The sequence below is a fragment of the Aplysia californica genome, unplaced genomic scaffold (genome assembly GCF_000002075.1).
Source record: "Aplysia californica isolate F4 #8 unplaced genomic scaffold, AplCal3.0 scaffold01124, whole genome shotgun sequence".
Taxonomy (NCBI): domain Eukaryota; kingdom Metazoa; phylum Mollusca; class Gastropoda; order Aplysiida; family Aplysiidae; genus Aplysia; species Aplysia californica.
This window is the reverse complement of record NW_004798394.1, coordinates 141,736-158,711: the sequence shown is the minus strand read 5'-3', so window position 1 is coordinate 158,711 and position 16,976 is coordinate 141,736. Positions and strand designations below refer to the sequence as shown.

The 16,976-nt window shown below is 39.6% G+C and overlaps 1 protein-coding gene across 2 annotated transcripts in view; it reads right to left on the bottom strand.

The window, feature by feature from the left end:
• Positions 1-1,614: 1,614 nt before the first annotated feature.
• The window catches only part of LOC101863557, a 35,645-nt gene continuing 20,283 nt past the window's right edge, over positions 1,615-16,976 (bottom strand). For both annotated transcript variants that reach the window (XM_005111796.3, XM_035973310.1), the window contains 11 exons: positions 16,395-16,488; positions 15,955-16,033; positions 14,910-15,040; positions 14,295-14,369; positions 13,398-13,597; positions 12,672-12,896; positions 11,968-12,123; positions 11,272-11,411; positions 10,521-10,667; positions 9,990-10,107; positions 1,615-9,412 (listed from right to left, as the gene is read on the bottom strand). In XM_005111796.3, coding sequence (XP_005111853.1) covers positions 8,635-9,412; positions 9,990-10,107; positions 10,521-10,667; positions 11,272-11,411; positions 11,968-12,123; positions 12,672-12,896; positions 13,398-13,597; positions 14,295-14,369; positions 14,910-15,040; positions 15,955-16,033; positions 16,395-16,488 — 2,143 coding nt within the window. In that variant the 3' untranslated portion in view covers positions 1,615-8,634. The remainder of the gene's footprint in view (positions 9,413-9,989; positions 10,108-10,520; positions 10,668-11,271; positions 11,412-11,967; positions 12,124-12,671; positions 12,897-13,397; positions 13,598-14,294; positions 14,370-14,909; positions 15,041-15,954; positions 16,034-16,394; positions 16,489-16,976) is intronic.

The window sequence follows — 16,976 nt, the reverse complement described above, 5'->3', positions numbered from 1 at the left end:
AGTATTATGCGATCACATTCACGAGAGTGACTGATCTTTGGCGCGACAGGCAGTTCAATGATCTCAACTTTTCACTCTTGGTTGATCGGCTTTGCCCGCCGGGTTTTTTTTTTTCCGTAAATTATTATCTCAAATGCGGGACCTTAGCCGAATGTAGACCTTCATAATGAAGCAGAGCGGAACCTTATGGGTTATTTTTGTATTGTACAAAATAGTGTTTTCTGAAAACGGCGTGATCTTAAGCGAACCGGGGTCGTAAGTGGTGGGATCTTAGGCGGAGACTACAGTATGTAACATTATTGTGAGGTCAGTATTAAAGCGATGAGAAGTAAATCGACAAAAAACAGCCTTTACTAGAGAAAAAGCAAGACAGACAACAACAAAAACCCAATAGAAAAGGAGTAAAGAAGAGAAGTAAAGTCTGTTAGTGGCGCCCTCCAATAACCCGCAAAGGTAACGAACAAAATATAAATGTGAGGCAGCGTGGTGGAATCAGGCTCTCGTCAATTTTTGGACATGTAGAGTTATTGATATCATCTTAAAGCTTGTTCAATTGTCTTTATTTGGATGCAAGAAATATCAATTTATCTTGAATACAAGTCGATATATTTGCAAAAGAAGGAGGTGGGGGTCACCTGTTTTCAGAGGTAAAATTAGTGAGAAAATGGCCGCCAAAGATTAGTTATTTCCTTAGCTTAAGAGTCCGTGGTAACTAAAGATTTACGTTTTTTATGCCTTTAATCAAAGCTTTTCAGAAAAATCCACACAGAAATGAGTTCTTTAATGGGCATGAAAGGTGTGCCAAAAAACAAAAATTTGATTAAAATTCACAAACCTGCAGAAAAATGCTACTTTCTTCACTTCGATTATTTTGACGAGAGCCTGATTCCACCACGATGCCTCACAAATAGAGCATTTCAAAACAGGCATCATACAGTGGCATATCAGGGTTTGTTAACGTGTGTGTGTGTGTGTGTGTGTGTTTGTGTGTGTGTGTGTGAGTGTGTGTGTATGGGTGTGCACATGTGCGTGCGTATATGAGTGCGTGTGTGTGTGTGTGTGTGCGTGCGTGCGTGAGCGCGACGCGCGTGTGCGTGTGCGTGTGTGTGTATGCGTACGTAGTGAAACACAAAACACATTAACACATTAATGGTCATTTAGTGCTGGGAAAAAGTAAGACAGAAAAACGCAATGGGGGTTTGGGGGGGGGGGAGTAAAAAAGTCTTATGGGGAGTAAAGAAGTATAAGACCTACCAGTACCAGTAGCGCCCTCCAACCACACGCACTCCCATTAGATAGACGAAAACAAAAACAAGGGGTAAAGAAGACATCTAATGTACATAGATAACGCATGCACGTACCCATGTGTGTATATATATATATACCATGATATATTTTTAGTAGAGTTTTACCGTGTATGGCGCTCGCTAAGCTCATATGAGCGCCAGAAAATTAGAGTTGTTACAAGAGAGTAACAAACATAAAAAAAGAAGAAGGGGAGATAAGGACGATAGGAAAGAAGAAGCAAACCACACAAAGCACCCGCCAACCACCCACATACATATACATTGTATATGAAAATACAAGTTGAACAAAACAACAAAGTACAAAAGCTGTTCGTTTGAAGATCATGTCTTTTTTTAATTTCATCACAATAGAAGCTCGTAGTAAAAATGAAACCTATCAAGAATGACAATTGCTTCACACAATAGCAAAACATGCACATTAGAGGAAAATGGAGTAAACTGGTAAGATGATGTATACCTGGACGCTTAGCTAGTTGGAAAAGGGTGCAAAAAGTTGGCAGGTTAAGTAGACTCCAGTCCAAACTACAACGACTTGGATATTGGAATAGATTTTCTCTCACAACAGCTTAGGGGGTTGGGGAGGGAGTGGGGACGTGGATAGGGGGTGTTGTCTAGAGAGGAAAATGAAGAAATTAGGCGGAGGGATTTGGATGGGGAATATGGAGGGGGGGGGGGGGGAGGCAGGGAGAGGGGTAAGGAAGAAGGGATGGGGGTGGAAGGGCAGGGGGGATGGATAGACTTAATGGGGGAGAAGAGAACTTGGCACTGGAACTAATTGAAACTAACATGTTGCAATGGCATAGTCTAAGCAATTTTATACAGGGTTGTTGGGGTGGCGTATGCTCTCCACAGTGCACACCAAGCTCTGAAGTCACGCTGTGAATTGTACCGAGAGAGCCTTTCATTCACCTACAGTGACACGCTCCTTTAAGCGGCCAGGGCTAATACACAGGCGTCATTAGTCTTCTTGTTCTTTGAGACGTTGCAGATAATGGTTAAAACAACAGGTTTTAACTTTTGATTATAACTGAATTTGTTCAAAACCTCTCTTACACATGTGCAACCCAGAATCCTTTAGTCCGAGGCAAAGTCCGACCGCCTAACGATCTTTTAATGTCTAAGATACTAAGAGCAATAAGACTTCGCTCCGCTCCTCTAAGCGAACATAAAAAGAGATAATTATAAAAAAGAACCCCCACCCCAAAAATAAAGCTATGGGTCATGGCCTAGGATGGCTGGCTGAGTCAGCCTAAACTGGATTTTGGTCTGTAGATTTGAAAATGGACAGAGACAGTCCAGGAAACATAATATTCTATTTAACAATTATGATACATTGACAATCCACATAACATTTTCTCCTTCTTTACAAGGCACAAAGTTCTCATGAAAACACAGCCAATACTCCTTACCTCAGTATTCACAATTTCTTTCTACCGTATTCACTTCATTGGGACTGTCAGTTGCACTTCTTTCTACAGATTCAAAACACAGTAAAATTTAAACCTTAAAAAAAAACTAAAACATAAACTGGTCAAACTTTATTCTATCCAACATGCATTTCTCAAGAACACTGAGAAAAAAAAAGCGATTTTAGTAAAGTAACTATCATTATGAACAAATCTTTCTGTCTTCCATTGACCTCCTCCATAGAACTATGATCTATGTGATCATTCACATACTCAAGTCACAATGGGAGCACATGAAAGGTATCAAAGTAAAAGACACGGCTAAAACTAAGTGATATGAATAACGTATACAAATGGGCACTTTGAGGAATTTGGTCTCTCCTGCTAAATCAAGTACATGTACTGTTTGCTAAATGACAATCACATATCAGAGACTCAAGATTTTGGCACGCTTCTGTAAACTAACAAAACATCATCTAAGTCTGTGACCCAGAAGAAAACTATAAAAATGGTGAAACAAAAGCAACAAGGGTAAAAACTTAAACAGTGGGCGTAACTGGAAAGATGTAGGATGAAACCAACTCTGCCAACACTATGGGCTGCAACTGTCTGTCGAAACTGAACTAAAACGACTTAATATTTGTTGGGATAAAGGGTTGAAGGACAACAAAAGAAATCTAAATAAACAAAAAAACAGAGAATACGGCAGACAAAAAATGCAGTTAACAAATTAAAACATGGCACTCAGGAGATATAAATAATAATTTACCCCCAAAAATCTTTTAAAATATCAACTATGCAAGTTTTGGTGCCATTTTTTTGGTGTAAAACTGCCACTGAATTTCATTTGACTTCTGTGGTATTGAAACAACCACAAATTGATATTATTATGTGATCAAGCCAATGCAAAATGAGAGAAACAATGAAAACTTTTATTGACGTTTCAATGGCATTTGTATTTTATTTTAAATGGAGCTCTCACGCTAGAACTAGAATAAAGCAACTGATGGTATATTTACACTACAAAAACTTTTAAAACCCAAATTTTGCATATCTTCTAAATAGCACCTTTTAAAAGAGCTTCTCTCCTTTGCAACCTTCCAAAGTCAGGTACTTTGAGTAGCCTACTGAGTTCCCTAAAAATGACTTATACAAAATCTCAGAAAATGTATAAAGTACTATGTTACTGTTGAAGTAGTCAACTTAAAAGACTAGTGGTGCACTTGGATAGACTGTCACTGACTAACGATGATAAACAGAAATATTTTTTCAGTACAGAATACAAAACAACCTAGAAACTGGTGAGAAAGTTATTGTCTAAAGGAGTTGAGCATATAACACTTTTGTTTTGAAAGAGACAAAAAGAGACAGCTCAAAACATCGAAAGCAGACCTTTGCTTTAGGCCTCATTGTCCTCAAAAAAAGGAGAAAAACTTATAGACAAACTACCAGAAACTTGAATTTAAACTCGAAAAGGACTCCATGATAGTTTCAGAACTTTGGCTGGAACTTTTTCATTGATATAGTACGCTATCTACTATTTCAGGCACTTGCTGAAAGAGATAATTCTTTACTTCTTCGAAAGATTGGGAAAAGGGCAACAGATAGCAAGCGGGATTCAGAGTAAACACTACACAAGGAAACTCTGCCAAGGATATCACTAGAGAGAAAATATACAGCAGGAATAGACTCTTTCAAACAATGTAAATCAATCCAAAATTCAAACAAGAATCTTTTTACCAGAGTCAAGCACTCAAATCTCTGTAGTCTTGCGAACAAATACAAATTCCGAATTCATCACATCATCTAAAATTGAAAAGTTGCATAGCACATTTAGCAAAACTCTATACAGTATTTTCTCAAATATCAAAAACTAGATGTACATTTACTTGTGCCTCCTCCTTGAGTCTCAGTGAACACTGCTCCAAGACCTTTGCCACTCTCAAACATACTAGAACATCTCTTCTGCCACTTACCCGTCTATGTCTTCAACTCAAATTATGCAACACAAATACTGAGCTGGTTGAAAACAAATGTGATAGAAAGCAAAGTTCTTAAACATTAATTTGGGACTTTATTTGTGCATCCTTGTCAACCATATCTACAGATCACTGATATTCCACTCTGCATCTCTGCAGATCTCTGATGTTTCTAAACTCCTTCTTCTAAACAACAGCAAAGACAAAAACAAGACCAAATTTTTAATCCTCTAACAAAAACCGTAGGAACAAAGAGTAGGAACAGGAGCATTGTATAGCTCTATCCACTCTCCCCTCTCAATTTCTAAAATGTTAACAGAGCATAAGCAAAACCAGGAATATTGTAGAAGGAAAATAGAGAAAACAAGACTGGTGCTGCACCAAAAAAAGGACACAATACATTCTAGCAACAGGAAATCTCTCCATTTACACAATGAAAGACTATGGTCAAACTGTACTCTGCACGTTCCTATAGTATAAATACAAGAACAAGAAGAAAAAAGGAGAAGAAAAACATACATAAACGACACGTGGAAACAATGAAGGCGGAGAAAAAGGCAAAAATAAGATTAAGGGAGGAGGAAAAGTTATTAGGTAAACATGTACATACCTAAAAGATTTTAAAACACGAATTAGCAGATGAGAGGGGAAACAAAAGTAAAAATAACAACAGAAAAAAAAACAATATTTTTTTAAAATCCAGTATTGACAAAGGTTGAAGTTGAAGAGACCGGAGATAAACAAGATGCTGGACAAAAACACACATAGCCCTACTTGGCATGAGACGGTATTAACCGGACTGCACTGAGATCTAAAATGATAAAGTTGAGAGTTGTCTCGGAGAGAACTAAAAGCAGAAAGTACAACATGAATAAAAACCTTAATAAAACAACTCAATATTGCAATCATCATCAACAATTTTGTCAATGCCATCATTTATTTCGTCAAACTGTCGCTAGTCGATACGTTTTTTATATACAATTGTGTTCAAGAAAACAAAGTAACATGATGTCATCGCCACCTGTAACAAATGCTGAATTTGTACAAGTCAGATCACAAAGCAACTAATGGGAGAAGAAAGTCAGAAAAACGGAAACTTTGGAAAAGTAGAAAAGTGATACAAAAACTGCTTTCATGACAAAAACGTTTGATTCCAGGAAATGTTTACTGAACTCGACGATTGATGATAACTGCTTTATGCGGTTTAAGGGATAATACATTCCAGTACACAAGGAAAATTTCTGTAATATATAACTATAAATTTGTCTATGGATTCCAATGTTTTTGACATTTGCCAGATGGAAGATGCCTAGTCGATTGCAGGCATCATGACAACATAACTTTAAGTCAAAGAGAACAGATCTCCTGATTTCTGAAAAGAAAGACACTTGTCACAATACAGATTCCCGGTACCCATGAGTGCAGTCTGCTTTTGCTTTTGACTCCTTTGTCTTTTCAGTCTTTGTCTATTAAATCTTTTTTACCATTTGGTCTTTACCAGTCAGCTACAACCAAATTATTTCTCAAAATGTCATGTGCAGAGTCCATGTGAAGACGGACAATACTGTGTCCCCTGATGCACCTGTAATTCACGATGAAAGACTAAAATTAGATGTTTAACCAAGCTGGGAAAATTCCTAGTCCTTATTCTAAGGTGTAATCGAACTTCAGGACCTCTTTTTTGTTTCCTGTGATTTAGTATGATGCTTGTAAAAAATCACTAAAAATAGTTATTCTTACAATATCCTGAAGTACTGGATGGAAAGACAAGACAAAACCAGAGCTGTTCTTCTTGTGACTGGTGAACATGAAATAAAGCTCAACTCTCTTCTCCTAACTGCTGTTATGATCAAGGACACCCAGCAATGACAATGTACGTCCACATGGGATTCAGTAATTCACAATTCTAATTTTGATTTCTAGAGGGAATACGAGTCAATTGAAAATATTACCGACTACGCATGCATAAATTATCAAGAGATGTTCAACAAAACGCACAAGGGTCTGACATACCTGAACGTTCTGACAATGTTTATCTACATACACACAGTGAGATTAAATCCGAGACCAGATGCTGAACAAACTTGATTGGCATGCTCTTGGTTAAAAGATAACATGAATATCATAATGCATAATGAGAGCCCTGTCCAATGAATTTAGCAGAGATTATACTATCAGCTCCTGAGGTTTCTCGGTTATGGGAATAAGCGTGTGTACATTTAAAGACGGGTACATAAATACAGCTTGAGTCTAGCTTTACACAAGTTACAGAAAGTTACAGTAGCTGAAACTGGAAGACAAGAAACAGAGACCTAGTGTTGGAACTTTTGTGTGATAAGCTATGTCTACCTTTGTTCTCAATCCTTGGTACTGAAAGACCACACATTTTTAAAATGTTCGTATTCTGTCCGGTCTCCACAGAAATTTTCTCCCACTTTCTGTCCTATCTTCATGACAGAACCTCTCTTGATCACAGCCCAATTGCCGTCAGAATCTTTCAGTTTAATCCCCCGACAAACTGCATCATCCCTGACAACGTCGTAAGTCTGTATCCAAAGATAGGAACACACTGATATCCCAGTGTTGAAGCTAAACCTGATGCTCTTTGAACCTCTCCAACTTTAGTAGTTTGGAGAGTAGTCAAACAGAAAAAACCAGAAACCGCTTGTGGGTACAAACATTAGCACCAGAATGTCAGGTTTGTCCCCCCACAGAAGTCTTCCCCTCAACATTTCATACGATCATCGCAACTGACAGGAACACAGTCATACATTTAGCTTTGTTTAGTTTTGAATAAAGAGAAGAATATGGACACAAAAATGGTAATTTCATGCTCAGGAAAGACAAGACAGAAAGACAAAGCAGAAAAAGAAGTAGGATCTCCCAGAGACTATACTATACACTTATCCCCTGAACTGGAAACACACAGGGAAAATGTTCAAAAACTTTATTCTCAAACAGAAGGGAGAGACCTAGGTATCTGAGAATGAATCTCCCAAGATTTGTACACCCGAGACTAAAAACAACAGAGAAACTGTACAAAAAATGCTTGCCATATATCTCTACGAAAAAAGGACTGAACAAGAAAACCATTATGATTGGTCAGCCACGAATGGGCAAGACAGCTGTCATTGAATATACCGGTAGTCCTGAAATAAATTAAAACAGGCATGTATCACATTATGTACACACACTGATCATGTTTTGAACACAAACCAAAGTCGACTTTGACACAAGTACAGGCCTCAGACATCATTTCACCTCGCAGGTTTTCACTTGTGTCTTTGAAGTCTTCAATTCCTAAAAGAGTTTGTATGACCACACTGAGGTACAATTCACAAACCAAAAATATGTCATGGAAACAAAGCTTTCTTCAAAGAAAAAAAAAAACCTTGACAATGCAGCTCAATAAACTCATAATTCACATTCTGAATAAGATCAATCATTTTAATGTTATACAATCCCGATCTTTTCCTTTGAGAAATCCTCTCCATAGAAAAAAAAAGACAGCGACTTCAAAAGAAAGGACACAAATGACAACCAGTCTTTTTTTTTTTTCCAACTCTCCCAAGAAAGACACAATTACGTGACATACGAGTTTCTTGATTTGAGCTGTCAAGCTGTGACCATACATGTCCAAGTGTCAAACAAACCACTGAACTAAAGCTAGGGACAAAATCACTTGTACCACACACTACCACTATACTGTACACACACAGCCATACAACCAAAACACTAGTCAAGTCTTTGGCCTTTCAAAGCTAGTCATGACTCTTTGCTTCTTGCATATATATATATATGTATAGACAATTTCTTTTATATACACTAAGTCTCAGCAAAAAGTATCACAAATAGGCACCGTTTAAGAAAACTATTTATATGTGTGTAGAACCGCAGGGCGCAGTCTGGGAAGAGAATGAAGGGGGGAAGGGCTGAAATCCATCAAAAGATGCCGTTACGACGGAAATTTGTCAGAGCACCAAGGACTCCCACGCCTCCACCTCCTGAGCCATTAGCAAATACGGACTCTGCTGAAGGTTTTGTTACCGCTGGGTTGCCTTCCACTGCTGCCAAGCCTTTACTGTCCACACCACTAGCCCCCTCTGCAGCGGGGTCTGAGGAAGCTCCTTCCCCCTTCCCCCCACCCCCCCACAGGCCATAGAGGGAGTAGCCTTTGTTCTTCAGCTGCTGTAAGAATCCTTGTCCAGTCATACCTGGGGTGAACATGCTGGCCTGTTTTGACTCCTCACCGACAGCCACAGTGACCTTCACCTTTTCCTGGGGCTCCTGCAGCACCTGCTCAAAAGATTTTGACCCTGGCAGGTTTCGCGATTTTGACGATGGTGCAGAGGACGACAGATTGCTCAGCGACTGAGACATTAAAAACCCTGACTGGTTGCGAACAGACCCTGAGGCGACAGACTGCGTAGCAATCACGGGTGAGGCAGACATTTCCATCGCAACTGCAGCCTTCTGGCCGGCAGACGTGGCTCGTAGGATAGCTCGGCCCACTCCTGTGTTCTCGCGGCCTTGCAGCAGAGAAGCCAGACCCAGAGACATGGATGTGCCTTGAGAGTTGACGGTCTGCACCGAGGCCTGTTGGTGCTGTTGCTGCTGATTGTTCTGTTCTTTGTATACAGGCTTTGGCGTGGAGGCCTGAACGGGCAACTCGTCCGTGGTGAAGGACGCATTGATCAGACTGGTTGTAGAGGATGCTCGGCTGGGAAGGAGAGTTTCAAGTTTGTTTATTGGGATTGAAATACAAATTTCAAATTTATTTATTTGAGACAAAACTAAACCTAGCTTAGCTCTCACTAATGCGACCAAATATAAAAGAAGTTCACCAACAAACAAACTCATTGATTTTATTAATTGTGGTCGGAGGCAAAAACCACACCAGCAAGATGTTTTTAAAAGTTTACTGCCCTTACTCAAACCCAGTTTTAAGGAGAGTTTCTATTTCTAAGAACAGGTTTTTAGGCATGCAAATTACAGAGAAAAATTCCTTTATGTGGAAAAAGAAGATCAGGTTTTTGTGTAGAGTGTTTTTTAAGTGGAGATCACTGCATTTAGCAATGAATCAAAAGAGGGATAAGAAAGCAACAAATATGCGGGGGGAAAATGTTTAATAATTAAGAAAAAGAAGAATTCTGAATTGCACTCTTGCACACTGAAACTGAAAAACAAAACAAAAAAACCCCAAGACGACACCTTTCATTTGACCTAATGAGTCTAATGGCACATAACTTACCCACAACCATAGAGCAGTGCTCACGACACTCGATCACAAGCCTTACCTGTTATCAAACAAGCTTCCCAGACCTCGGTATGGCCCCATGGTGGGGACTGTGGAGTCAGTGAAGGTGTACACCAAACCACTGTCCTGCTCCTTGCGAGTGTGGACGTCGCGTGGATCTAACAAAAGAAATGCCAGGGTTTAAAAGGTACTTGAGCTTTAGTGAGTGAACCGCCAGAAAATAAAACAAATGTCATAGTTCAAGTATGTCCAAAATCATTAAATGCACAACAAAGATGCCAATACACGATAAGAGATGCATGCCATACAGTGAACAAAGTTATGGTCGTACCAAATTTTTAAAATTTTCTAATTAACCTTTTAAAAAAACAATCTCACCAGTTTCCAACTTCTTTCCATCCAGGGGACACACAAAAAAAAGGGCAAAAACATAACAATGGAAACTTTTTGCCACAACTTATTTCAAGCACTCTACATTAATAAGTTAATTTTGTGACATTTCATTTCAATAAAGATCCCGTTTATTCAATGCTGATGACCACCAGTGTAAACAGCCAGGGATCAAACTCACCATCCTCCTCGAAGTCGCTGAGGGAATAGACCTCCTCCTGTAACTCTAGCTTCCTCTCTCCCTTCATCTGCACCCCCTCACGGGGCTCAAAGATACCACCCAGGTGGGGTGTGGCCAGGTGCTGCCAGTGACGCAGTGTCATAGAGCCTGGCAGGAGAAAAGAAATGGTGAGAGAGAGAGGGGAGGGAAGAGAGAGAGAGAGAGTGAGAGTGAGAGAGAGAGAGAGAGAGAGAGAGAGAGAGAGGGGGGGGGAAGCAGGCAGGCAGGCAGGCAGGCAGGCAGGCAGGCAGAGAGAGACTGATGAAGGGGGTAGGTAGAGAGAGAGAGACTAGGAGAAACAGAATGATGACAGAAAGAAGGATGATGAGACCGAAATATAGAGAAGAAGAGAGAAAGGGAAATTGAAAGAGAAAATCAGACAGAATAGAGAGTGCACAAAAGAAAAAGAGAAATTCTGTGGGAAAGTGGCTAAAAGATTGAAATACAATAGAATCATGCATATTAAGCCTCAATAAAGAGCACATTACCGCTAACAAAACACAACCTCCCAGTATAATTCATCTTTCCTTGTACTTTAGTGAGACTCTGGTAGCAGTTCCTTCATTATTGACCACAAGGACATAAAACATAAAGAACTAAAAACTAGCTTTATTTTCACAGTTTAGCACGAGTAATTGGATCGTAAAGAAAATGTTATTTTTCTAAAACCTATCCTCGTCTCATATTCTCATTAAGACTCTTCTTTACTGACCTTCCATAGGCTTGACAATTTGTAGTTTGTCGGACATCTTGTAGCCACCTTGTCCGCCTGAAGGGGTTCCAGTGTTCGAGCTCATGTAAGAGTAAGTGCTGCCGGGGCTGGTTATATTGTTGGGGGAGGTGGCACCACTCCTGCGACACACAAAATAAGGTAATCGAATTTGAGATAAGATCAGAAAAGCTGAGATAACATTGAATGTACTTGTAAACAATTTCACTCTTGAGCCTATATGTGCATGCATGTGTTTTCTCCGTTTGTCGATGTGCACATGTGTGTTAGACAGAGAAAGAGGGGGTGTGTGAGTGTGCATGTGAGATTGTGTGTTTGCCTGTGTGTACATGCGTGCGTATGTGTGTGTGAGTGTGTGTGTGTGTGTGTGTTCACGTATGAGTGTGTGTGAACGCATGTGTATATGTACATCAGAGCTGGTATTTTTTAACTGTCTCTCCTTTAAAGCCCAAACCGAACAAAATAATATCGTTTCGAGATTACCTTTCACCCTCTCTCTCCCCACCACTTTTCAAGAACAACAAAAAAGTTTTTTTTAAATAAATCCTTTTTCTAATATGACATACATTTGAGTTATGTTAGCTTCTCCAAAAAGGTCCAAGTAACAAAATTCTTTCACCCAAGATGACGCTAGTCATGTCATAACCAGCCACGTATTCTGGAAAAAATTAAACTCACATGTTCATTACTTGCTGTTGTCTCCTCCTCTCTTCTTCCTCCTCTTGGAAGTCCTTTTCGTTGAGTTCATTCGCTCGTCGAATGGCCAGCCGCTTCAAGGCACTCTCAAGATCATTGGAGCCTGGGATGCCTGGGCGACCTAGTTCTGGGTTTGACCTGATAAAGGAGAAGATGGAACGAGAACGCATTAGCATGAGCTGAGAATAATATGTGTCATGATGTGGTGGAATCATGTGCTCGTTAATTTTTGGGCATGTCGAGTTATTGGTATAGTTTTAAAGCTTGTTTATTTGCCTTGCTTTTGACAAAAAACAAAAATTTGGTAGTACTTGTCAGGCAGGTGAAAAAATCTCAGTATCTTTGAATGCATTTTTTTGACGAGCACCTAATTTCACCATGAAGCTTCGCATTCAGTGAGTTCAGTTGAATGTACAGGAGTTGGTACTAAAACAGCCATACTTTTCCAGAAACTAATTATGGAACACTATTCTCTCTTTTTTCCTTCTCATACACAAAATTTGCCTTCTCCATCTCTCTAACCCTCTCAGTCTCTTTATCCCCTTCTCTATCACTATATGTTTCAGTCTATCTCCCTAAATATCTCAATCCTCAACCCCTCCAAAGTTATCCATCGACCATGGCCACAGCATCAAACTAGGCACTTCAACTCTACACCGACAATCTCACACTCAACCCCGACTCACCCATAGAGACTGTCCATATCCCCACTGTATCCGTCACTGGCAAAACTCTCCACATCAGACGGGTAGGCCGACAGACCCTGAGACATCGTGTCACTGTCACCTCGGGTCGAGCTCGGCACTGCCATCACAGACATACGAACTGACGACATCACTTCCTTCTCTGCTGCTTTTGCTGCTGCACGCTTAGCAGCCTTCGCTGTCTCAAAGATTTTCCAGCTCTGAGCCCTGAGGGGGGGAAAAAGGAGATAAAAATTCAAGTGAATTCAAGGTTCTGGCCTGTTCTGGCTTTTCTTTTTTTTTCTTCTTATAAGTGAACGATCTATTGAAGCTCAACATTGAGATGAGATGCAGCTTCCACATAAAAAAACAAATAAACACAAAAAGACAACAGAAGCACTTGAAAAGAAGTAAATGGAGGAGATAATGCTAAAGCACCTACCAATAAACAACAGCGGAGTGCTCACTCACATCTCAAAAACTCCGTGCTAGTAAACATCAATAAATGCTGGTGTGTCCTCACATACAAACAAACCCATCTCTCTCTCTCTCCCTCCCTCCCTCTCTCCCCCTCTCTCTCTCTCTCTCTCTCTCTCTCTCTCTCTCTCTCTCTCTCTCTCTCTCTCTCTCTCTCTCTCTCTCTCTCTCTCTCTCTCTCTCTCTCACGCTCACACAAAAACCCTCAAACCCTCCACCCTATACACACACAAAAACGCATATTACACACACCTCCTGTTGGACTGTGACAGCTCCTGCTTTAGAGAAGTCTCCAGCTCCGAGGCCAGCGAGTCTGTGGGCACGGCGTAGGCCGAGTGGTGGTGTTTTCCCGAGGCGCGGATCTTGTGGCGGCCTCGAAGAACCCGCAGCTCATCCTGGGCCTCCTCCAGCATCTCAAACAGCTCATCGTACTTGTCCTGCATGCTGCCCAGCTGGAAAGCAAAAAGACAGGACATACACTAATTTAATAGTAATTATAATAATTATAATAATAATAATAATAATAATAATAGTAATAATAAATAGCGTTTGTACAGCGCATACCCCTGCTAAACAGCAAGCTCTATGTGCTTTTCACTATATTATTACCCCAGCTGACCCCATAACACTCAGAAACATTCTCGGTGTCCTGTGAAGCCTACACGATAGAACCATTGGTTTTTGCATCACAGTGCAGCAGAACACTAACTCAGCTCATGGTGCCCTCCTTTTCTTTAGACTGGATACAGATACATGCCTATCATTTAAAAACGTCCATAGTAACTATTTTAGAAGTCACATTGTGGATTCTCTTTATCCAGTACAATCTTTTTTTTTAAAGTCTGTTGTTGTGAAGCAAAGCCATAATTCAAAATGGGCAGCGCAACAAATAAAATTACAAAACAATTAAGAAAGTAAAATGAGAAGACTATATTAGCAAACCTGTCAACCAACTACGTCACTCAAAGAGTGACAATAAACATCATTATGTCCCAACAATTAGAAACACTTCTCATCCTTCTTATCTTATTTTTTTAGTTTTAGAGGAGGTTTTACAGCGCTCACAACTGCATAAGTTGTTTTTTAAATAATTAGATCTAGATAGCCAGCACTAAGAGAACACACAGGCATATATTGTGGGGTCAGTACCTCTTTGGTCAGTCTGCGCTGGGACTCGGTGGAGGCTGTCAGCTTTTCATGCAGGTCCATGTTCTCAAGGGTCAGCTAGGAGGGAGAAAAACAAACAAACAAAATTATAATAAATTCCACACACGGTCCACAGACAACGGAGAGGCACTGAACAGTTTACAGCAAGTAATATAAAAATAACAGCCTGCCACATTTTGCCAAGAACACATAATAAGTTAAAAATTTGTGCTGAATTCTACATCTTGCAGCAAAGACCATAGAAAAATGTCATAACAAGTTAATACTTTGCCTTTCTATGATGATCATACAGTACTGGAAAAAAAGCAAGACAAACTGACAGAAATATAAAAAGGACGATAAAGAACCAGGACATACCACCGATGCCCTCCACTCATACCACAGATCTATACAATAAAAAAGACATGAATTATTATTATTGTTATTATTATTAATATTATTCTTCATTATTTTTATTAGTTATTATTTATATTATCATTGTTATTATTAATATTACTTTTATTATCATCATCATCATTTATCATTATTAATTATCACATTATAGTAATTATTACTATAAAGTAATTATTATTTATATAATTATCTTTATATGCATACCTTGCGCATTTTCTTCTGCAAGTCGGTGATCTGTGACAGGAAGCCGGTGATTTCTTCCTTCTGGTGGCCATTCTCCTCAGCCTTGGCATGAAGCTCCTCTGCGAGAGACTCCACCTGCTGGTTCAGCTCAGCTGTGATTAGACCAAAACGTATCATTATTTGTTTTTAGTAAGAGTTTAGTTTCAGTAGGAGTTCTATGGCACTTGCAACACAATAAGGATATATAAGTGCCGAAGAATAGGTGTTACAAGAGAGTAACATACACAAAAAAGAAGGAGGAGAGATAAGGACGACTGATGTTTGATGGGAACGAAGGAGCAAACCACACCAGACCACCCGCCAAACACCCACTTAGTAAGCGTTTTACGGCACTTGCAACATAATTGGGTCACAGAAGTGCCACAGATTAGAGGTGTTACAAGGGAGTAACAAACAAACAAAAAGGAGGAGAGATAAGGACGATAGATGTTTGACAGGAAAAAAGGAGCAAACCACACACAAGCACCCACCGACCACCAACAGTTACGATTAGACCAGATGTGCATCTCTCTGTTTATTCCTTCATTTTTGCCATAAAAGACAACGGGAGTTGTACTGAAGTGAAAGAGTGAAGAATTAGAACTTTCCTTGTGCTGCTCTTTAAATTCCCACCTGCATAAATGACTAATAGCCGCTGAAAAAAAGCCTCCCCCCCCCCCCCCCCCCCCCACCCACACACACACACAAACCAACACATATAAATACATATGAATAAACAAACAGTACAGGAAATTTTTTTTGTTTAGTAGAGGTTTTTCGGCGCTCGCAACTGCATAAGGTCATATGAGCGCCAGAAGATTAGAGGTGTTACAAGAGAGTAACAAACATTTTAAAAAAGGAGGGGAGATAAGGATGATAAATGTTTGATTGGAAAGAAGAATCAAACCACACCAGAGCACCCGCCAACCACCCACAGGAAATTTGCCAATAACAAGTGAACAAAATAACAGCGACAATTTACATAAGACAGGACCAAAAGGGTCACACTGAACAAGCCTTCACTCACCTATTTGCTGAATGCAGTCTTCTACCAGTTTTTTCTCCTTCTCCTCATAACTGTCAGTGTCTGCTTTCAGCTGGGCACTCTACAATAAACAGAAGGACAAAGAAAATAAAACATTAACAACCGTGAAATGAAACTCAAAGTCGAAAATGATTTCTCCAACAGTCGACCAAAGCAAGCATAATAAGCATACAAACTAACAGTAGATATTCTTTAAATTTTGAATTATCAAAAATAAGTCCTCCAGCCAATGTGAAAAGATGCAGAAATAAATTGAGATTTGTAGGCTGAGAATCTTAAGGACTATCTTTTATAAATAGAAACTAGTCCTTTATGTCAGCAAACTGAAAAAAAGTGAAAACAAAACCGTGAATAAGGAGTAAATAAAGAGAGTCAATAGCATAAAAAAAAAGAAAAAAAGAAAATATCTCTGCTCAATTTACCTCAAGTCTCAAGTTGAGATTTTCATCTTCCAGTGTATGGACTTTCTTCTGTAGAAAATCCACATTCGGCAGAGACAAACCTTTGCTGTCGTTACTGTCAGAGAGACAAGAACAATTTGTTCATTTGAGATAAAGAAAAGCACATGGACACAAAAACAAGCATTTTGTGCTGGGCGATAGTAAGGCAGACAGACAGGGAAAAAAGGCAGAATAAAGAAAGGCAGAATAAAGAAAGGCAGAATAAAGAAATAGTATCTGCCAGAGTAGCCCTCCAACCACCCACCATATTGCTACAAAAAAGTTACAATCATATTTGACAAAAAGAGAGACAAAAGGATACAATAATAATCGCTTTGTGCAGAGAAAAGCAGGATGTCTAGACACAAACAAAAGACGGATGAAAAAGAAGTAGGACCTACCATTGACATTCTCAAACAACAGCAACCTATCGTCCCCTCAGAACTGTTTTGTCCAAAATGTTCTTAAGTAAAGAGGGCATTATGAACAGGATAGTTCTGAGGCAACGACAAGATACAACCCCCCCCCCAAAAAAAACAACAACAACAACAACAAAGACACCCC